This window comes from Papio anubis, chromosome 5, assembly GCF_008728515.1.
Source record: "Papio anubis isolate 15944 chromosome 5, Panubis1.0, whole genome shotgun sequence".
Taxonomy (NCBI): domain Eukaryota; kingdom Metazoa; phylum Chordata; class Mammalia; order Primates; family Cercopithecidae; genus Papio; species Papio anubis.
The window spans coordinates 72,177,079-72,199,858 of NC_044980.1; the positions used below are offsets into that span (position 1 = coordinate 72,177,079).

Consider the following 22,780-nt stretch of genomic DNA (forward strand, 5'->3'; position numbering starts at 1 on the left):
ATCGCACCACTGCACTCCAGTCTGGGCGACAAGAGTGAAACTCTGTCTCAAAACAAACAAACAAACAAACAAACAAAAAACACAACTGCCTTCCTCCCCTTGCTGAAATCTCATTGTCTATCTCAGAAAACACAGAAATTCAACCACACCTGGAGGGACATTTTCACAAACAGGATCATTAGAAGTTAATTCCTGAGTATTTATTCTCCCTAATAATCATTTGGTCAGGCACCGTGGCTCACGTCTGTAATCCCAGCACACTGGGAGGCCAAGGTGGGTGGATCGCTTGATCTCAGGAGTTCGAGACTAGCCTGGGCAACATAGTGAGACACCCATCACAAAAAATTAAATTAAATTAAAATAGAAAAAAACCCTCAGTGGCATGGCCAGGCACGGTCGTTCATGCCCATAATCCCAGCACTTTGGGAGGCCAAGTGGACGGATCACCTGAGGTCAAGAGTTTGAGACCAGCCTGGCCAACATGACGAAACCCTGTCTCTACTAAAAATACAAAAAAATTAGCCAGGCGTGATGGCATGTGCCTATAATCCTAGCTACTTGGGAGGCTGAGACATGAGAATCGCTTGAACTGGGGAGGTAGAGGTTGCAGTGAGCCAAGATGGTGCCACTGCACTCCAGCCTGGGCAATACAGCAAGACTGTGTCTCAACAAATAATTAAAAAAAATCATTTTCTGTCTCTCAAATGAATTGTCTACATTCCCTATCTCCCCTCTCCCTTTTGAAAAAGAGTATGTAGGCCTGCCTGGTGGCGCACACCTGTAATTCGAGCACTCTGGGAGGAACAGGAGGAAGCATCCTGAGCCCAGGAGTTCGAGACCAGCATGGGCAACACAGCGAGACTCTATTCTAATGTTTTTTGAAAAAGAGTATGTAAGCTTCTGTACTTGGGTTTGGGTTAGTGGGTACTCAATCTGCAATTCCATGCTATGCACATTAAAATAAAATTGTGTATGTCTTTTATCCTATTAATCTGACTATTGTCAGCTGATTTCAGCAAATCTTCAAGAGCAAAGGGGAAGTTTTCCATTGGCCCTTCACATACATATGGCAGCTATGCAAAACAGATATGTGAATTAAGAAAGATCAGAGAATAACATATGGAATACTGGCCAGGCGAGGTGGCTCACACCTGTAACTCCAGCACTTTGGGAGGTCAAGGCAGGATGATCACTTGAGCCCAGGAGTTTGAGACTCTGTCTTTTAAAAAAAAAAAATTAGCCTGGCGTGGTAGCGCATGCCTAGGCCCAAAGAGGATCACTTAGGCCCAGGAGGTCAAGGCTGCAGTGAGCTGTGATTGTACCACTGCACTCCAGCGCTAAACCTTGTCATCACCTCGGCCTTTGTAGGGAACATCTAGGGCCCGGGTATAGTGGAATCAACTATCGAGCTTATTCTCTTAATTGCCTGTGCCTGAATACTCCACTGTTCTCCCAAGACAGTAATGCAGTTTCATACCCACAGAAATAAGTGGAAGCATAAGCATTCAGGGAATAGTTTTTAACTAATGATATCAAATCAGTCATTGAAAAAAATGTGTGCAGCAATGGGTATACCAGAACAAAAGGAAATGACAGACTGATAGAGGACATCTTTTTTTGTGTTTTTTTTTTTTTTTTTTTGAGATGGAGTCTCGCTCTGTCACCCAGGATGGAGTGCAATGGCACGATCTCAGTGCACTGCAACCTCTGCCTCCCGGGTTCAAGCGATGTTCCTACCTCAGTCTCCTGAGTAGCTGGATTACAGGCGGGCACCACCATGCCTGGCTAATTTTTATATTTTTAGTAGAGATGGGATTTCACTATGTTGGTCAGGCTGCTCTTGAACTCCTGACCTCGAGATCCTCCTGCCTCAGCCTCCCAAAGTGCTGGGATTACAGGCGTGATCCACCGTGCCCAGCCTTCCCTTTTTATGCCAACCAAGTGGCGAGATATACTTATGTGGTTACTCGCATTACCACCAAAGGGAAATACCATGCAGAATGGAAGGGTTAATTTATTTAAAAATAAGAACAATCTCAAACATACCAAGAAGCACAAAGGGTAATATAATAAACACCCATATACTTAATATCCAGATTTAACTAATGTAAATATTTGGAATCCCTCTTTCGCATCCCTCCTCAATCCTATTCGTTTCCCTTGCTTCTCAGAGGAAAAACGATTTGGATCTTGGTGTGTATCATGCCCTTTAGTTTGGAAATATTTTTGCCGGAAAGAAAGTTTATTCATGCAACCCTTAACTCTTTTGCAATCACAAAAAAAAAGGGGGGGGGGCTGGGCACAGTGGCTCATACTTTGGGAGGCCAACGTTGAAGAATCCCTTGCGCCCAAGAGTGAGATCAGCCTAGACAAAATGATGACAGCCCTGTCTATATAAAAATAAAAATTAAAAAAAAAAATAGCACCTGACCAACATGGTGAAACCCCATCTCTACTAAAAATACACAAATTAGTCAGGCATGGTGGTGGGTACCTGTTGTCTCAGCTACTCGGGAGGCTGAGGCAGGAGAATCACTTGAACCTGGGAGGAAGAGGTTGCAGTGAGCCAAGATCGAGCCATTGCACTCAGCCTGGACGACAGAGTGAGACACCGTCTCAAAAAAAAAAAAAAGGAAAAAGAAAAAGAAAAGAAAAAAAAATTAGCCAGGCATGCTGGTGTGTGCCTGCAGTCCCAACTGCTCCAGGAGACTGAGATGGGAGGACTGTTTGAGGCCAGGTGGTTGAGGCTGCAGTGAGCTATGATCATGTCCACTCACTCTAGCCTGGGTGACAGAGGACCTGTCCCAAAAATAAAAAAAAGAAAGAAAAATATTTTTACCACGTAGGTCTCCATATAAGTATAGATCCATAAACAATATCGAATATCATTTTATTTTTAAAACTGAAAGAAATAGCATCATAATGTATATACCATACTGCAACTTTTTTTTTCATGTAACATTGCTTTTGAAATACGTCCAGGTGTTTTTTTTTGTTTTGTTTTGGTTTTTGTTTTGAGACAGAGTTTCACTCTTGTTGCTCAGGCTGGAGTGCAATGGTACCATCTCAGTTCACCGCAACTTCTGCCTCCCGAGTTCAAGCGATTCTCCTGCCTCAGCCTCCCAAGTAGCTGGGATTACAGGCATGCACCACCACACCTGGTTAATTTTGTATTTTTAGTAGAGGGGTTTCTCCATTTTGGTCAGGCTGGTCTCGAACTCCCGACCTCCAGTGATCTGCCTGCCTCGGCCTCCCAAAGTGCTGGGATTACAGGCATGAGCCACCATGACCGGCCACGTCCATGTTAACAAATGTAGTTGTAATTAATCGTGTTTTAATGGCCTCTTGGTTTGTTTTTTTTTTTTTAATAGAGACTGGGTTTCGTCATGTTGCCCAGGCTAGTCTCAAACACCTGGGCTCAAGCAATTTGCTCGCCTTGGACTCCCAAAGTGCTAGGATTACGAGTGTGACCCACCACACCCCAGCCTTGTTTTTTTGCTGTTGTTGTTTGGTTGGTTGGTTGGTTTTTTGTGTGTTTTTTTGTGATGGAGTCTTGCTCTGTCACCCTGGCTGGAGCACAGTGGCGTGATCTTAGCTCACTGCAAGCACCTCCTCCTGGGTTCAAGCAATTCTCCCTGCATCAGCCTCCCGAGTAGCTGGGATTACAGGCGTCTGCCACCACACACGCCTAATATTTATTTAGCAGAGACAGGGTTTCGCCATATTGGTTAGACTGGTCTCAAACTCCTGACCTCAGGTGATCTGCCCTCCTCGGCCTACCAAAGTGCTGGGATTACAGGCATGAGCCACCACTCCGGCCTGTTTTTTAATTATTAATTTTATTATGGAGTACTTTTAAAATGCAATAAATAAACTATTATAATGAATACTGAAGTACTCAACACCCAACTTCATTATCTATTATCATTGTGCTATGTAGTGCCATATTAATTCAGATTTTTTTTTTTCTCTTTCCCCAAATACAGATTTTGTTTTTAAAGAAACAACACTTATACAGATACAGTTGTAGCCTCCTGAATCCCTTACCCTGAGCCTAGTCCTCACCCCTCCTTTGTAGACACTATGAGGAATTCAGTGTTTAAAATTTCTTTTTGGTCGGGGATGGTGGCTCAGGCCTGTAATCCCAGCACTTTGGGAGGCTGAGGCGGGCGCCCAGGTTGAAGTACAGTGGCGTGATCTCAGCTCACTGCAAGCTTCACCTCCCGGGTTCAAATGATTCTCCTGCCTCAGCATCCCAAGTAGCTGGGATTACAGGCACACACCAACAAGCCTGGCTAATTTTTTTGTATTTTTAGTAGAGATGGGGTTTCACCATGTTGGCCAGGTTGGTCTCAAACTCCTGACCTCATGATCTGCCCACCTCTGCCTCCCAAAGTGCTGGGATTACAGGTTTGAGCCACTACACCCAGTTTCAGTGTTTAAAATTTCTATGAATATTTTTATACTTTTCCTACATATTTTTGATCTATAAACAATATATAGTTATGCTTCAAATGTTTTAAAATTTTATAGAAATAATATATATACTTATTCTTTTTCTTGAGATGGGGTCTCCCTGTGTTTCCTAGGCTTGTCTCAAACTCCTGAGTTCAAGGGATCCTCCCTCCTCAGCCCCCCAAAAGTGTTGAGATTACAGGCATGAGCCACCACGCCCGGCCTACATGCTTTTTTCTGTTTGTGTTTTTTTATTTTTTATTTTTGTCACTTAACATCATGTTTCTGAGAATTACCCATGTTGAAAGATGGTAAATTTAGTTTTTCACAGATGTCATATTAGTTCATTCATTTTCATTTCTGTATTTTTTTATTGTAGGGACTATCCTACATACATTTATAGATTACTATATGATGGAGATTGAGGTTGTTTCCAGATTTTTACTATCATAGATAATATTACTATTGGTCGAAGTCTATTCCAGTGGGGCTTTTCCTGGGGCTGCATGTCGCTAGAAACTCCTCATAGACTAACTCTGTGGTTTTGCTTTACTCGCAGGACTATTTGTTAGATCTGCGGGAAGGAACTACAGGACAGTTGCTAAAATTATGAAAGACCTAATAATTTATCTTTTACTATAGATACTGGCATATTCCACAGATCTGTACTATTATTCTTGAGTGTGATAGCTTAGAAATGAGTATGATTGAACGCATTCATGTTTAGAGAGGGTATCAAATTGAGAACCAGGTAGATCCACCTACTCTAAAAATGAATCTAAAGTAAATTGATTATAGAAATTAGATCCCAAAGATTATTGATTTTTCCATAGGTGAATTTTGAAGTCTTCGTGAATATATCCATATTAAAAGGAGATGAAAGAAGCCAAAATAAAATAATTATGGGCTGACAGGATAACTGGATTAAGCATCAGTTCTATTAAAAAGGGTTAATTTGAAGATAAATCTATTGAAGATAACTTTTGACTCCAACTCTTTAGAGCAACTAAAGGGAACTTGATGGACAGTGGAAGGAATCTCAACATGAAATGTCTTGAATAAAAATTTATTGACTTAATAATAATAATATTATGAACCTTACGGCAGACACGGAGAGGCACAGCCCAGATCCTCTTTCAAGGAAAGGTTTGTTGCCTCAACTGCTGAGAGTGCTGTCAGTGTACAACATTCATTCAGCTTTCAGGCCCTTTACAGAATCATTTCAGTTTCACCCAAGGTTGACCCTCCCAAGGACAACCCACATCCCATGACTGGGCGAATGCACATAAACACCTGATCCACTGTAGGAGCAACTTAGCTCCATAGCTCCCCATGGAGTCAGGGCTATTGGGTCCCCATCACGGCATGATGTCTTCATCTTCCCTCTCCGCTCCCTCCCATTGTTTTCCACAAAGGGCACACCCTAGTAAACAACCTGCACATTAAATTCTATCAACATTAACAGATTAATGAAGAAAAATATGATTATCTCAATATATGCTACAAGCTACTCTGTGGGAGAGAGAGGCCATATGGAGGAGCACGTAAGCCCCAGACACGTGAGTGGAAAAGCCATATTGAACATCCAGCCTGGTCAAGCCCCAAGTGAGAACCACCCAAGCAAGCCCAGAACCACCAAGTAAGCCCTATAGAGACAAGAGAGGTAATAATAAATTATTGTTTTTGCATCACTTTAAATCTTAGAATGGCTTGTTACAAAGTAGTAGTATGAGAACCATAGAATAGAAGAAAACGGCCTATGGCAAAACCCCATCTCTACAAAAAATACAAAGATTAGCCAGGCATGGTGGTGCACACCTGTAGTCCTAGCTACTAGGAAGGCTGAGGTGGGAGGATTGATTGACCCGGGAGGTTGAGGCTTCAGTGGGCTGTGCTCGCGCCATTACACTCCAGCCTGGAAGACAGAGTGAGACACTGTCTCAACAACAAAAAAAGGATAGAAGAAAACTTTCTGGCCAGGTGTGGTGGCTCATGCCTGTAATCCCACACTTTGGGAGGCCGAGGTGGGTGGATCACTTGAGGCCAAGAGTTCCACACCAGCCTGGGCAACATGGGGAAAACCTGCCTCTACAAAAAAAAAAAAAAGTAGAAAACTTATATAATAACATATAGCTACGAAAAGCTATCTATAACAAGTACCTTAAGAATGATAAATTTGTAGAATTATTTTCATGACTGTCCAGAAGATTACTAATAAAAACCAGAAGTGTTCCTAATCAACACTGTATTAGAGGCTTTTGTTGTAACACCTGGGGGCAGAATGATACCTCCCGCATCACAAGTTATACATGTGCTTATCGCTGATACCTGTGAATATGTAAGTTAATTAGCAAAGGGAGAAAGGAGAATGAAGGTTACAGATGGCATTCAGATTGCTAATCATCTGACCTTAAAATAGATTATGCATGGCTACTCTGGGCACATTGCCTATGGGGTAGCCCTTCTCTGCAAGGAGCAGTACCTCTGCTGTTATGTGGGTCACTTGAGGTCAGGAGTTTGAGACAGACCTGGCCAACATGGCTAAACCCCATCTCTACTAAAAATACAAAAATTATCCAGGTGTAGTAGTGCATGCCTGTAATCCCAGCTTCTCAGGAGGCTGAGGCAGGAGAATCGCTTGAACCTAGGAGGCAGAGGTTGCAGTGAGCCAAGACTGCACCGTCGCATTCCAGCCTGGGTGATGGAGTGAGACTCTGTTTAAAAATAATAATAAAAATTAAAAATAAAGGCAAACAAAAACAGAGCATCCTGGACTATCCAGGTGGGACTAATGTAATCACAGGGTCCTTAAAAATGGAATAGGGAGGCAGAAGTCAAGAGTCAGAGAAAGAGATGTGGTAATAGAAGTAGGATCTGTCCCTGAGAAAGACTGATGTACTGAGAAAAGAACTTCACCCACTGTTGCTGGCTTGAAGGAGGGAGGAAGGAGGCCACAGCCTGGAAATGTGGGGAGCATCTCAAAGCTAGAGAGAGCATGGAAATGGATTCTGCTCTAGAGCCTCCAGAAGGAATGCAGCCCTTCAGACACCTTGGTTTTAGCCCAGTAAGGCTCATTTCAGGCTTCTGACCTCTTGAACTTTAAAAAGTTTGAGTTTTAAGTTTTTAAGTTTGTGGTAATTTGTTAAAGCAGCTATAAAACTCTAACTCAAAACCATGTATGTATATATTGGTCAGGTGCCATGACTCATGCCTGTAATCCCAGCACTTTCGGAGGGCGAGGCGGGCGGATTACTTGAGGTCAGGAGTTCAAAACCAGCCTGACCAACATGGTGAAACCCTGTATCTACTAAAAATACAAAAACTAGCTGGGCATGGTGGTGGGCACCTGTAATCCCAGCTACTTGGGAAACTGAGGCAGGAGAACCATTTGAACCCAGGAGGCAGAGCTTGCAGTGAGCTGGGATCGCACCACCACACATCAGCCCGGGCAGCAGAGCGAGACTCCATCTTAAAAATAAAAAGTACCATAAATATATTGTAATATGATATATATAAGGGATATAATGATTTAAAAGTAAGACAAAATGTGCATATGGGGATGTGTATATTATTCTTTTTCTCAAAAATACTTTTTAGAAATGCAGTTATTGTTCTAGGTTCTGTAATTGCCAGACAGGTTCTTCTTGCCCACCGCACAGATAAAATGAATTCACTGCAGTAGAGCAAGAGTTTAATTGACATGAGACTAACCACATGGGAGAACTGGGGTTATCACTCAAATCAGTCTCCCCAAGAGCTTGCAGGTTAGAGTTTTTATGGACGATTTGGTGACAGAGGGCTAGGGAATCGGTGCTGCTGATTGGTTGGGGATGGAAATCCCAGGGGTTTGAAAAATGGTCCTTGTGCTGAGTCGCCTCTGGATGGGGCCACAGAACCAGTTGAGTCACCCAGCCAGGTAGGACTGAGTCTGAAAAATCTCTCAAAAAACCCATCTTAGGTATTACAATAGTGATGTTATCTACAGGAGCAACTGGGGAAGTCACAAATCTTGTGACCTCTGACCACATGACTCCTGAGCTGTAAGAGACTGTAAAGACTATACCTATCATGTGACCTCTGGCTACATGAATTCTGAGCAGTAAGAAATTAATAGAAACTACACCTACATTTTATCAGAGTTCACACCCCTCCCACAATCCTATTCTTGTGGCCTTTCATTAGTCTTACAAAGGCAGTTGTCAGTCCCTGAGCAAGGAGGGAGGGAGAGACTATCATCCTTGCTTTCAAGTTAAACTACAAATTTCTCCCAAAGTTAGCTTGGCCGATGCACTAGAATGACCAAGGACAGCTTGGAGGTCAGAAGCAAGACGAAGTCAACTATGTCAGATTCCTCTTACTGTCATAATTTTGCAAAGGTGCTTTCAGTTCCAAACCTTATTAAGTTATATTCAGATTTTTGACATTAGGTAAGATGAATAGAGAAAGGAGTACTACAAAGTGAGGAAGAACTCAAACTCCATCTATTATTTAGCTTAGAATTTGAAAAATTATTTCAAACAATGTAATAAAGCCACACTCTGAAAAATCTGCTTAGGAGATTCTGAAAGTCTATTTCTAAAAAAATGATTTGTGGTAATCCACTCAAACTGAAGTGAATTACTAGAATGTAAACACCACATTCCTATTCATATTTGTGTTCTCAATGTGTCATGAATCAGTGAATGAGTAGTACCAAATCTTTTTAAAGCACAGATGGTGTTTGTGGCAGCCATGAGAACGTTCCTTTCAGATCTCCCAGCATGATAGACTGAGGGCCCTGACTGATGCATTCAGAATCCACCACACTCCCCTAGGCTGCTCTCAGCCAATGACTGAGTGTGGCAGGGAGACAGGCAGGCCAGCTTCTGTGAGACTCAAAAGTCAGGTAACTTTGCCTTGAGGATTCCCCATTGGCCTAGTGAAAACTTTCTTAGACGGATTCTACTCTTAAGATGCTTTTTACTGAAATTTTCTTTCCTCTCCCTCTCCTTCATATGGGTCTGACCTGGATCATCCTTGCTCTGTTCTTGCTCCAGCTTCCTTCTCATTTTCCTCCATAGGCATTTCCCCCCAAAATTTCTTGCACATCTGATCCCATTTTTGTAATTGCTTCTTGGAGGATTTTTTTTTTTTTTGAGATAGAGTTTCACTCTTGTTGCCCAGGCTGGAGTGCAATGGCACAATCTTGGCTCACCGCAACCTCCGACTCCCAGGTTCAAGCAATTCTCCTGCCTCAGCCTCCCAAGTAGCTGGAATTACAGGCATGCAGCACCACGCCTGGCTAATTTTGTATTTTTAGTAGAGATTGGGTTTCTCCATGTTGAGGCTGGTCTCAAACTCCTGACCTCAGGTGATCTGCCCACCTCGGCCTCCCAAAGTGCTGGGATTACACGCGTGAGCCACCGCGCCTGGCCAATTTTTTTTTTTTTTTTTTTTTGAGACAGGGTCTGACTTTGTTGCCCAGGTTGTAGTGCAGTGGCACAATCTTGGCTCATTGCAGTCTCCACTTCCTGGGCTTAAACCATCCTTACACCTCACCCTCCTGAGTAGCCAGGACTACAGGAGTGAGCCACCACGCCCAGTAATTTTTGTATTTTTTGTAGAGACATGGTTTCACCATGTTGGCCCGACTGGTCTTGAACTCCTGACCTCAAGTGATTCACTCGCCTCGGACTCCCAAAGTGCTGGGATTACAGGTATGAGCCACCACACCCAGCCTTTTTGGAGGCTCTTAGCTAACACAGTGGTTAAGTGTATAGATTTCAAAGGATTCCTTAGATAGGTCATTAAAAACAGGCAGATATTAGGATATGCTCAAAGATTTAGCTGCAAGGATGTAAGTGATAACAACTTAAATGTGCTTCTGAAGGGACTGATAAGGTAAATTATTGTGTAAATATACAATGGAATTTTATTTTATTTTATTTTATTTTTATTATTATTATTTTTTTTTTAAGAAGGAGCTAGGCCGGGGGCGGTGGCTCAAGCCTGTAATCCCAGCACTTTGGGAGGCCGAGACGGGCGGATCACAAGGTCAGGAGATCGAGACCATCCTAGCTAACGCGGTGAAACCCCGTCTCTACTAAAAAAATACAAAAAACTAGCCAGGGGAGGTGGCGGGCGCCTGTACTCCCAGCTACTCGGGAGGCTGAGGCAGGAGAATGGCATAAACCCGGGAGGCAGAGCTTGCACTGAGCCGAGATCCCGCCACTGCACTCCAGCCTGGGCGACAGAGCGAGACTCCGTCTCAAAAAAAAAAAAGAAGGAGCCTCGCTCTGTCACCCAGGCTGGAGTGCAGTGGCGCAATCATGGCTCACTGCAATCTCCGCCTCCTGAGTTCACGCCATTCTCCCACCTCAGCCTCCCGAGTACTGGGACTACAGGTGCCCGCCACCATGCCCGGCTAATTTTTTTTATTTTTTTAGTAGAAATGGGGTTTCACCATGTTAGCCAGGATGGTCTCGATCTCCTGACTTCGTGACCCACCCTCCTCAGCCTCCCAAAGTGCTGGGATTACAGGCGTGAGCCTGGCCCAATGGAATTTTAATAAGATAATACTAAAGGTGAATTTAATTTTCTTTTTCTAGAGATGGTCTCATTATGTTCCCCCCAAGCTGGTCTCAAACTCCTGGGCGAAAGCAATCCTCCCACCGTGACCTCCCGAAGTGCTGGGATTACAGCTATAAGCCACTGTGCCCAGCTCTGAATATTTGTAAGTATCTTCAACAACCATTGTAAAAAAATAGTTTATTTACTTATTTATGTTATAAGACAGCTTCCTGAGCCAGAAGAGTAGGTTCAGAGAGACTCCTGAAAAAGATAATTTACAGACTAAGGATTTACAGTGGTATCTCATTTTTGCAAATGAGCCTAGAAGCCCAGAAAATGGTATAAAAAGACATACACTAAAGTTTTAAAAGTGGTTGTCTCTAGGTAGTATTTAAAGTTTCTTGGCCAGGTGCATGGCTCACACCTATAATCCTAGCGCTTTGGGAGGTGAGGCGGGTGGACTGCCTGAGCTTAGGAATTTGAGACCAGACTGGGTAACACAGTGAAACCCCATCTCTACTAAAATACAAAAAATTAGACGGGCACGGCAGTGTGCACTTGTAGTCCCAGCTACTCAGGAGGCTGAGGCAGGAACTGCTAGAACCTGGGAGGCAGAGGTTGCAGCGAGCCGTGATTGCACCACTGCACTCCAGCCTGGGCGACAGAGCAAGACTCCGTCTCTTAAAAAAGAAAAAAAGAAAAAGAAAAAGTTTGTTGCTTTGGTTTATCTATAGTTTTAAATTGGTCTACAGTGAACATGCGTTGCATCTGTTATAACACTGAAAGTCATTATTTTTTTGCAACCTTCACCTCCCGGGCTCCAGCAATCCTCCTGCCTCATCCTCCCAAGCAGCTGGGAATACAGGTATACACCATAATGCCTGGCTAATTTTTGTATTTTTGGTAGAGATGGAGATTTCTTTGTGCTGCCCAGGTTGGACTTGAACTCCTGGACTCAAGGGATCCGCCCACCTCGGCCTCCCATAGTGCTGGGATTACAGGCGTAAACGGCCACATCCAGCTAGTCTTTAATTAAGCATAATGCTCTTAGGCACTGTTAAACTTTAGAATAGTCCAGGTTGGCTGGGCACAGTGACTCACACCAATAATCCCAGTACTTAGGGAGGCTGAGGTGGGAGGATCGCTTGAGCCCAGGAGTTGGAGACCAGACTGGGCAACATAGGATAACTCGTATCTACAAAAAATAAAAAATTAGCTGGGTATGGTGGCACGCACCTACAGGTAGTCCCAGCTACTCCAGAGGCTAAGGTGGCAGAATCGATTGAGCCTGGGAGGGCGTGACTGCAGTGAGCCGAGACTGTACCACTGCACTCCAGCCTGAGCAACAGAGCAAGACTCTGTCTCAAAATAAGTAAGTTAATTAAATAAAATAAAACTCCAGTGCTGATCAGTAGTGGGATCCAACCTGCAAATAGCTGCTGCACTCCAGCCTGGGCAAAATAGTGAGACCCAAGAATACAAAAATAAAAATAATAAAACTTTAAAATTTGTTAGATGTAAACTTTGTTCACTTTCTCAACTGTCTTCAATTGCCCTACTTTCCGAAGGCACTGGCTGTATTCCAGAGCACCCCAGCACTGCTGCCCTTGCAGAGGTCAGTGGCCTGCATGCCCCACTTTGTCGAACCTCTCTGTGCTAAGTCACCCTCCATTTCTAGGTTGGCTGAAATGCCACACTGGACCACAGACTCTGGCTTCCTGAAAGGCTGGATGAGGCAACATGGAAGTGTGAACTCCCTGTGGGGTAAAACTTGACTCTGAGGAAAGCAGAGAGGAAGGAGTCAGGCAGACACACTCCCTCCTCTTTCCATTTACTCCACTGAGTACGATTTCCTCTTGTGTCCCTTCTGGGAAAACCCCCCTTGCTGAGGAAGAACATGTGCAGAGTGAACTACCATGTCTCCCAAAGTGGTGCCAGGTCTCTCAGGCATCACTGTGCAGAGCTTCCCAACTTTCCTCAAATCATTTCTTTCCTTTTCCTCTCTAGCCACTCGGGAGTTGAAAATAAGGATAACTGACCATAATTGACATAATGTAAAATACCAAAAAGCATACTCATAGCAGATCAGGACATGAACTGCTCAAATCCCCCTTCAAGAAAGTATTTGCTACCGAACTGCAAGGAGTGAGGCTGCATCCAGGGGATAATGAAACTTGCTACCAGGGTACTCCTAGAAGCCTGAAAAAAGCAATGGCCCTCACAGAGACTATTAAAATGCTTCCCATGGAATAGGGAAGAGAAAGGGAGTAAAAGGCTCAGGAAGTGGGAATGCTGGAATGGATAAATTACACAGGGCAAAATAAGGAGTAATGTTCTCCAGGAAAGCTCAAAGGACACATATTTACCAAGAGCACTAGTAATGTGACGGTGGGAGGGGCCCCAGCATGGTGATGAGTTCAGTGTGGCTCTCCTCCACAGGCCAGGGTTAATGGTCAGTGAAGCAGTCATATAATTTGGCTCACAAATAGCAACGACGATGAAAAGACCTGCAATAGAGGCCAGGTGTTACCATTTCACCATCAAAATCCAGAGGGTCACAGCTGGGCGCCTGTAGTCCCAGCTACTCGGGAGGCTGAGGCAGGAGAATGGCGTAGACCCGGGAGGCGGAGCTTGCAGTGAGCTGAGATCCAGCCACCACACTCCAGCCTGGGCGACAGAGCGAGACTCCATCTCCAAAAAAAAAAAAACCAGAGCAAGAGTAGATGAGCAGGAGGCTGAGGGCAGTTACCCAAAAGGATCTCTCTTGCTCAGTTTCTGCACCTAAATCAGTTTTCAGATCTAGTGTCCATTGCTTTAAGACATGGCCAGATCCCAGTACCAAGAACCCTGCAATACATAGTGATTTCTCCAGTTCTTCTGTGGAAGACGTGAGTGACTGCTCACTGGAGTGAGAGATTTACTCCAACATTCCAAGGACTTCTGGAGACAGGGTCCAAGTTGACACAGATACCCAATGACTGGAAACATCATCATGGGCTGTGTTAGAGTGGGGGCCTACAGGGGCCAGTAAGTGAAGCCCTGGCCCAAGAGTGAGTCCAGTGGTCTATGAAATCACCTGGTGAATATTTCCCTGGTCCCCAAATATCTCATTGGGATTGACACTGTGGCAGAGTAACCCACAGGCTGTACCTGTTGGTGGGGGCTATTACAGTGGGGAAGTTCTGGTAGAAGCCTCCCAAACTGCCTCCCTCCAACCAAGATAGTGAATCCAAACCAGTATAATCCTGGAGAGGGATGGCAGAAATTAGGGCCACTCTTAAAGATGCAGGCATGCTGGTCCCTGTCCTACCTCTGTTTAATTTGCTGGTCTGGTCCTTGCAAAAACCAGACAGATCCTGGAGACTAATGTTCAACCAAGAAATAGACCTGATCACAGCTGCTAGGCTAGATGTGGTATCTTTGCTAAAACAGATAATACAATTGCTGGTACACAGTATGCAACCACTGATTTGGCAAATGTGTTCTTTTCTATCAGTTAGGAAAGAAGATCAGCAACAATGTGCTCCAGGGCCATGTTAACTTTTGACCATCTGTCATAATATAGCCTGAAGACATTGGGACCATCTGGACAAACTGCAGAATATCATGTTGATTCATTCATTATAATGATGACATCATGCTGATGAGGCCAGGGTAAGTAAGAGACTACTAACATGCTGGAAATGCTGGTAAGGCACATGCACTCTAGAGCGAGATAAACCGTAAAAAAAATTAGCTACTTGCTACCTCCGTAAAGTTTCTGCACATCCTGTGGTCAGGACGTTCCCTTAAGAGTAAAGAACAGGCCTGTGTGTTGTTGCCACTGCCATTGTTGTCATGGTGGTTGCGCTGAGCTCTGTGGTTTCCAGAGCCGGCTATGTCCCCTCCCTGCCACCACCCTGACGTGGATGTTCAGGAAGAACCACTTGCTAGAAAACAGATGCATACGGTTCCTGAAGATCAGAGTGAAACAACCTGACCGGGTTCCAGTGATTGTGGAAGAAAAAGGTCTCAGGCTCTCAGTGTGTTGACACTGACAAACAGAAGAACTTGGTTCCATCTGACAGCCATTCAGTTCCATCTGTGGCTCAGTTCATGTGGATCATCAGGAAAAGGATCCATCTTCCTTCTGAAAAGGCATCTTCTGTTTGTGGATAAAACAGTCCAGCCTGGTGGGACACGGTGGCTCATGCCTGTAATCCCAGCACTTTGGGAGGCTGAGGCAGCCGGATCACCTGAGGTCGGGAGTTCGAGATCAGCCTGACCAATATGGAGAAACCCAGTCTCTACTAAAAATACAAAAAATTGGCTGGGCGTGGTGGCGCATGCCTGTAATCCCAGCTACTCGGGAGGCTGAGGCAGGAGAATCGTTTGAACCTGGGAGGTGGAGGTTGCAGTGAGCCGAGATTGTGCCATTGCGCTCCAGCCTGGGCAACAAGAGCAGAACTCCATCTCAAAAAATAAACAAACAAACAAAAAACAGTCCAGCCTAACTATAGGAGAATTTTACTAGAAGGAAAAAGATACAGATGGAATCTTGTATGTGGCCTCCAGTGGGGAGAACACTTTTGGTTTCCGAGGGCCATTGGTGGGCTAGGTGTACCCTTATTGCTTGTGTATCTTGTAAATGCCCTAGCACCTTGGTAAGCCAAGGCAGGAGGACGGCTTGAACTCAGGGGTTCGGAACCAGCCTGGGCAACATAAGGAGACAGCCGTCGCTACAAAAAAAAAATCAGTTGAGCACTGTGGTGCATACCCATGGTCCCAGGCTACTCAGGATGTTGAGGTGGGAGGATTGCTTGAGCCCAGGAGGTAGATGCTGCAGTAAGCCGAGATTGCACCACTGCACTCCAGCCTGGGTGACAGAGCAAGATTCTGTCTTAAACAAACAAACAAAAATTAACAAGAAAAGAGAAAAAAGAGTACCAGTTGTGGCTGTGAGATCAACTATGGCTATGGAGGCTGTAGTTTGCCCTGATAACCTCCCTCTTTTGTTTTCCCTCAGGAAGAGAGGCCTACCAAAGACCTAGAGGAGATGCTTCCCACGTGTTTTTATGAAGTGGATCCGTGTGGCACACAAGGTAAACTGTGGCAGTTGTGGAGACATGTCAATTAGATCCCCCTTCTAGAAAGGAGCCACCCCCGAGCTGCAAGGAGTGTGGTAAGTGGACAGTCCCCACCTGTTAGTGTCTTCAGCGTCAGCTTCAGGTTTTTATCCTGTACTTTTCTCAGGGTGGTCCCCAGTCAATGACTGAGCAAGGCCTGGCTATATCCACCCAATGAGGAACTTCTTTTTTTTTGAGACAGAGTTTTGTTCTTATTGCCCAGGCTGGCGTGCAATGGTGTGATCTTGGCTCACTGCAACCTCCTCCTCCTGGGTTCAAGTGATTCTCCTGCCTCAGCCTCTCAAGTAGCTGGGATTACGCCTGGCTAAATTTGTATTTTTAGTAGAGATGGGTTTTATCCATGTTGGTCAGGCTGGTCTCGAACTCCTGACCTCAGGTGATCCACTCGCCTTGGCCTCCCAAAGTGCTGGGATTACAGGTATGAGCCACTGTGCCCAGCCATGAGGAACTTAATTAATCCCTGTTGGATTAGTCTGCCCGATTCTGCCTCTGCCCCTTCTCTTTCACAGGTGTCGCCTCCATACTTTTTTTTTTTTCTTTTTGAGACAGAGTCTCGCTCTGATGCCCAGGCTGGAGTGCAGTGGCACGATCTCGGCTCACTGCAACTTCCACCTCCAGGGTTCAAGCGATTCTTGTGCCTCAGCCTCCCAAGTAGTTGGGATTACGGGTGTGCACCACTATGCCTGGTTAATTTTTGTATTTTTAGTAGAGACAGGGTTTCACCATATTGGCCAGGCTGGTCTCAAACTCCTGATCTCATGTGACCGCCCACCTTAGCCTCCCAAACTGCTGGGATTGCAGGCATGAGCCACCGCGCCCAGCACCCCATAGATTTTTTGCATTTCTAACTTCTCAGTGTCTGCTTCTGGGAGAATCTAACTGAGACACCAGTGGATTCGCAAATGGAACTGAAGTTGCTCCCTGCTCCCAACCCTGGGATATGTGACCTAACTAATCTGGACTGCTGTTTTCTTCTATATAAATTAAAGATGCTTATTCCTTTCATAGTTACATTTCATGGCTATTATGAGGTAAGAAAATGCTATATAATTTGAAAATCACTATGTAAATAAACTATTATAGTTTTTATGAAAAGTACTAAAGAGTTAAAGCGTTTCCTGAATTACCTAACGATGCACAATAGTTCTAAAAACTTTAAACAGAAAATAGTTTTAAGCCGTTTGAAGGCTGGTATGGTGTATGTGTGGTTTTTCTGTAGCTTTGCTTATTCCCAGGGAGTAACTTACACACTGAGAGATCTTGCTTGGCAATCAGATACAGACCTAAATAAAGAATTGTAGAGTACTATAGTCACCTATCATGGGAATTTTGGTTTGTTTCTTTTCATTTCTAGGATAACAATTACTAAGATAGCACAAACAAGAAACACTGAAACATCTCATTCAACAAAACACAGTGGCCAGTGTATTGAGAGGAAATACTTATCACCCGTGTAACCGTGAACCAATTTTCTGTAGCACTATTCTGATAAGATAAAATTTCATATCCATGAATAAATATAATTTCATGTTGTTTTACTCTTAATAGCACTTAACAAAATATTATAATTTTAATATACATGTATATAAAATATTTCTTATAACATTGTTTATTTACATTTATTTATATATTTATTTTTGAGATGAAGTCTCGCTCTGTCGCCCAGGCTAGAGTGAAGTGGTGCAATCTCGGTTCACTGCCACCACTGACTCCCGGGTTCAAGTGATTCTCTCCTGCCTCAGCCTCCCGAGTAGCTGGGATTACCTGTGCCTGCCACCACGCCTGGTTAATTTTTTGTATTTTTAGCAGAGATGGGGTTTCACCATGTTGGCCAGGCTGGTCTCAAATGGCTGACCTTTAGCTATCCACCCACCTCGGCCTCCCAAAGTGCTGGGATTACAGACGTGAGCCACCGCGCCTGGCCTATTTATTTATTTTGAAACAGAGTCTCACTCTGTTGCCCAGGCTGGACTGCAGTAGTGCAATCATGGCTCACTGCAGCCTTGAGCTCCTGGGCTCAAGCAATTCTCCCACCTCAGCCTCCCAAGTAGCTGGGACCACAGGTGCATACCGCCATGGACAGCTATTTATTTTATTTTTTATTTTTATTTTTTTGAGACGCAGTTTCGCTCTGTCGCCCAAGCTGGAGTGCAATTGTGCAATCTCTGCTCACCGCAACCTCTGCCTCCTGGGTTCAAGAGATTTTCCTGCCTCAGTATCCCAAGTAGCTGGGATTATAGGCATGGACCACCACACCTGGCTAATTCTGTACTTTTAGTAGGGACGGGGTTTCTCCATGTTGATCAGGCTGGTCTTGAACTCCCTACCTCAGGTGATTCGCCTGCCTCAGCCTCCCAAAGTGCTGGGATTACAGGCGTGAGCCACCGTGCGTGGCCTATTTTATTTTTTTGTAGAGACAGTGTCTCTCCATGTTGCCCAGGCTGGTCTTAAACTCTTGGGCTCAAGCAATTCACCGAAAGCATTTGGATTACAGGCGTGAGTCACTGTGTCCAGCCATCCAGCCAACATATTATTATTATTATTATTATTATAAATTTTTTTCAGACGGAGTTTCGCTCTTGTTGCCCAGGCACTGTAGTGCAACGGCACGATATCAGCTTACTGCAACCTTTGCCTCCCGGGTCCAAATGATCCTCCTGCCTCAGCCTCCCAAGTAGTTGGGATTACAGGTGCCTGCCATAACGCCTAGCTAATCTTTGTATGTTTAGTAGAGATGGGGTTTCACCATGTTAGCCAGGCTTGTCTCGAACTTCTGACCTTGTGATCCGCCCACCTCAGCCTCCCAAAGTGTTGGGATTACAGGCGTGAACCACCGCGCCCGGACTATTTTTTTTTATAATTTTTATTTCTTTTTCTCATCCTCTGAACAGAACTTATAAACAAATTCTTTTAACATTCATTCTCTGTATTCACAATTATACATAAAGGGTTTGTGTCCGTAATGTTTTATCAGAAAAACTAACTTTTTGCGGTTGCTTTTTAGCAAAAAAGAAGAGAAAGTTTTCTATAATGTGCTACTGTTTGTTTAGCTGGTAATTCAAACCTTTTTTCTTTTCTCTTTTCTTTTTTGAGGTGGAGTCTCACTCTGTCGCCCAGGCTGGAGTGCAGGGCATGACCTCAGATCACAGCAACCTTTGCCTCCTGGGTTCAAACAATTCTCCTGCCTCAGCCTCCCAAGTAGCTGGGATTACAGGCGTGTGCCACCACACCCAGCTAATTTTTGTATTTTTAGTAGAGTTGGGGGTTTCACCATGTTGTGCAGGCTGGTCTTGAACTCCTGACCTCAAGTGATCCACCCACCTCAGCCTCCCAAAGTGCTGGGATTACAGACGTCAGTCACCATTCCCAGCCCCCTAATTCAGATTTGAAATGGCTTTTCTCTCCTTTTTGCCTTTCAAAACGTGTCTCTGACTTGCATTTGAGATTTGACACAAATTCACAGTTGTAAACTTTGAAAATCTGTGGTTTCACATAACAAACTGTACAAAATGTTAAAAACCTAACGGGCTCAGTGGCTCACGCCTGTAATCCCAGCAATTTGGGAGGCCGAGGCAGGAGGATCACCTGAGGTCAGGAGTTTGAGACCAGCTTGGCCAACATGAAGAAACACCATCTCTAATAAAAATACAAAAATTAGTCGGGCTTGCTGATGTGTGCCTGTAATTCCAGCTACTTGGGAGGCTGAGGCCGGAGAATCAGTTGAATCTGGGAGGCGGAGGTGCAGTGAGCTGACATCGTGCCACTATGCTCCAGCCTGAGCCACAGAGTGAGACTCTGTCTCAAAAATTTTTTTGGGGGGTTGTTTATTCAAATATCAGGACAATACTGAATCAAGTGTTGAAGCTTAGAGTTTTAAGATAGATAATACTGAGCTAAGTTTGAAGCTTAGTTCAGTACTGTTCTGTCATCTGAATAAACAGCTGTTTATTACTGAACCTAACAATACAAGACTAATTCAAACGGTTTTGTGTTTAGAAATGTGAATAAATGTAAAAGAATAACTAATTCCCGTTGTTCTTTACTACAGTGCACAATATCTGTGACTTGTATACTAATCGTAAAACGAAAGCCAATAATATAACCTGGATTATAAAGTCTACTAATTTTAAGAATGTGTTTCATCATAGTTTAGTAAGAATAGCAGAGATTGATATGACTTTTTTTGTATATTCATTCTGGGAACTCCCATAATTGAATACAACTTCAAAAGGGCTAAAGCCCAGTGACCTCAAAACGAGGTTCACAGAAAAGTACATAATGATGAAACCTGAAGCAATAAAACACCAATGAACTGAAATGTAAACATTCTTGCTCTTAGGACATGGCATTTTCATTTTTCATTTTGTTTTGGACTGTTACTGGGCTGTCCTCAGACACCTTCCTTTCATATCTTAAACTTTGTCTTTCCAGAAAATCTTTTGGAATTTTTTTTTGTTTTTTTGTTTTGGTCTCAAGGGCATTACGGGAGAACTTAACAGGCTGGCGGCGAGCCCCACAGAGTTCAGCACACCGTTCCCCGCGGCGACACGCTACTTCTGAACACAGGAACGACTGCCCGTCGGGCTTCCTCCGGGAGAATGGAGACAAACGTACATTCGAGGGGCTCAATACCTGGAGTGCGAAACGTCTCAGTTCCTTCGCCTCAGTCTCTTTTCCCGGGTTCGGAAGCCACTTATGCAGCAGGGCACACCTGCCACTCTCAACGCCCTCGGAGCCGGCAACCCGCCGACAGCGAGCTCCAGCCCGGGGGAACAGGAGGCCGCGCGGAAGGAAGGAGAGTCGGGAGCGCGGCCGCTCGCGGGCTGGCTCAGGGGACGCCAAGGGGAGGTGCCGGCGCGCACTGGCGGGGTGCGCGCGCCGCCGCCGCCGCGTCACCAGCGTGCGGCACGTGCCCGTGTTTACGTCCCTCGTGGAGCCGCCGACGTCAGCAGTCGAATGGCAACATTGTGGCGATGCTGAGGCGCAGAGTTTAGGAGAAGGGTTCATCAGTCTGACCCGCTGCCGGCTTTCTGCGGCAGCAGCAGAAGCGGGGGCGGGGAACTTGACCTGGGCGAGCGACCGGGGCGCACACAGCGCCGGCCTGACCCCGCGGGACCCGCGCCTCACCCCCGGAGCGCCGCAGACGCAGCTCCACGGCCTCGCGCCGGGGGCGGCGGGCGGCCGCGAGACGCTGCGGCAGCGCGGGGCTTGTAAACAGATCCGGCCGCACGTGACCATGTGAACTACCTGCTCCCGGGACGCGTATTGTCCTTCCCGCGAGCCGCGCCACAAAGGAGCTCGGTGGTCGTGGCGCGGAGCGACGGGCGAACGAGCGAGGAGAGCCGGCCGGCGCACTAAGATGGCTGAAGGCGCCCGGCGAGGGTGAGCGGGGGGCGCGGCGCAGCCAGCGGGGAGTCCTCGAGCGGGCCGGGCCGGCCGCCCTTCCCCGCGTTAAGTCGGAGCCACCATGTCGTTCTCGCTGGAGGAGACGCTCGAGTCAGACTGGGTGGCTGTGCGGCCCCATGTGTTCGACGAGCGTGAGAAGCACAAATTCGTCTTTATTGTAGCCTGGAACGAGATTGAGGGCAAGTTTGCCATAACCTGCCACAACCGGACGGCCCAGAGGCAGAGGAGCGGCTCCCGGGAGCAGGCGGGGGCGCGAGGGGGCGCCGAGGCCGGCGGAGCTGCGTCCGACGGGAGCCGCGGGCCTGGCAGCCCGGCGGGCAGGGGCCGGCCCGAGGCCACTGCCTCTGCAACTCTGGTTAGGAGCCCCGGGCCCCGGCGGAGCTCGGCCTGGGCGGAGGGCGGTTCTCCTCGGAGCACTGGCAGCCTTTTGGGGGACCCGCGGCTGCGAAGTCCTGGCAGCAAAGGGGCGGAGAGTCGTCTTAGGAGCCCAGTGCGGGCCAAACCCATCCCGGTTCAGAGAGCATCTGAAGCCAACGATGCGGCGGGGGCCGCTGCTACTGCAGCAGCCAGACCGGCGCCGAAAGAGGCCCCGGTGTCCTCTGTACGTATAGTGAGCGCCTCTGGGACGGTCTCCGAGGAGATCGAGGTGCTGGAAATGGTGAAGGAGGACGAGGCGCCTCTGGCGCTCTCGGACGCGGAGCAGCCGCTGCCAGCCGCCGAGCTGGAGTCTCCGGCCGAAGAGTGCAGCTGGGCCGGACTCTTCTCTTTCCAGGACCTGCGCGCCGTGCACCAGCAGCTGTGCTCGGTGAACTCGCAGTTGGAGTCGTGCCTGCCGGTGTTCCCGGAGGAACCTTCGGGCATGTGGACTGTGCTGTTTGGGGGCGCCCCCGAGATGACGGAGCAGGAAATCGACAGTCTGTGTTACCAGCTCCAGGTCTACCTGGGCCACGGCCTGGACACCTGCGGCTGGAAGATCCTCTCCCAGGTGCTCTTCACCGAGACCGACGATCCCGAGGAGTATTACGAAAGCCTCAGCGAACTGCGGCAGAAGGGCTACGAAGAAGTGCTTCAGCGGGCCAGGAAGCGCATCCAGGAGGTGAGTTGAGTGAGCCTCTAGTCTGGGCTCTACTGGTCGCTTTTGGTTTACTGGCCAAACCAAAGGCTGAAGCCTCGGTCTCGGGTGTGCGCAGGTAGGACGGTTGCTTTTCTGGTCAAGTGGAAACCAAGAGGGGTTCCTGATCTAC

General features: G+C 46.3%; 2 protein-coding genes and 1 non-coding gene across 6 annotated transcripts in view; 2 read left to right on the plus strand and 1 right to left on the minus strand.

Annotated features, from left to right (window-relative positions):
- The window catches only part of LOC103885205, an 82,221-nt gene extending 60,813 nt beyond the window's left edge, over positions 1-21,408 (minus strand). For 3 of the 4 annotated variants that reach the window (XR_004183751.1, XR_004183750.1, XM_031666270.1), the window contains exon 1: positions 20,763-21,408. Coding sequence is in view for 2 of the 4 variants with exons in the window: in XM_031666270.1 (XP_031522130.1) it covers positions 20,763-21,368 (606 nt within the window). In the remaining 2 variants the exon portion in view is untranslated. Of the gene's footprint in view, positions 1-12,421; positions 13,512-20,762 lie in introns of those variants that run through there. The other variant, XM_017959690.2, reaches the window with a different exon arrangement.
- Positions 4,924-5,055, plus strand: LOC116275145. Its single transcript, XR_004184104.1, has one exon. It is a non-coding gene; the product is annotated as a small nucleolar RNA SNORA18 (small nucleolar RNA).
- Positions 21,100-22,780, plus strand: part of JMY (junction mediating and regulatory protein, p53 cofactor) — an 86,839-nt gene continuing 85,158 nt past the window's right edge. The window contains 1 exon segment of the mRNA XM_003899860.4: positions 21,100-22,632. Coding sequence (XP_003899909.2) covers positions 21,598-22,632 — 1,035 coding nt within the window. The 5' untranslated portion in view covers positions 21,100-21,597.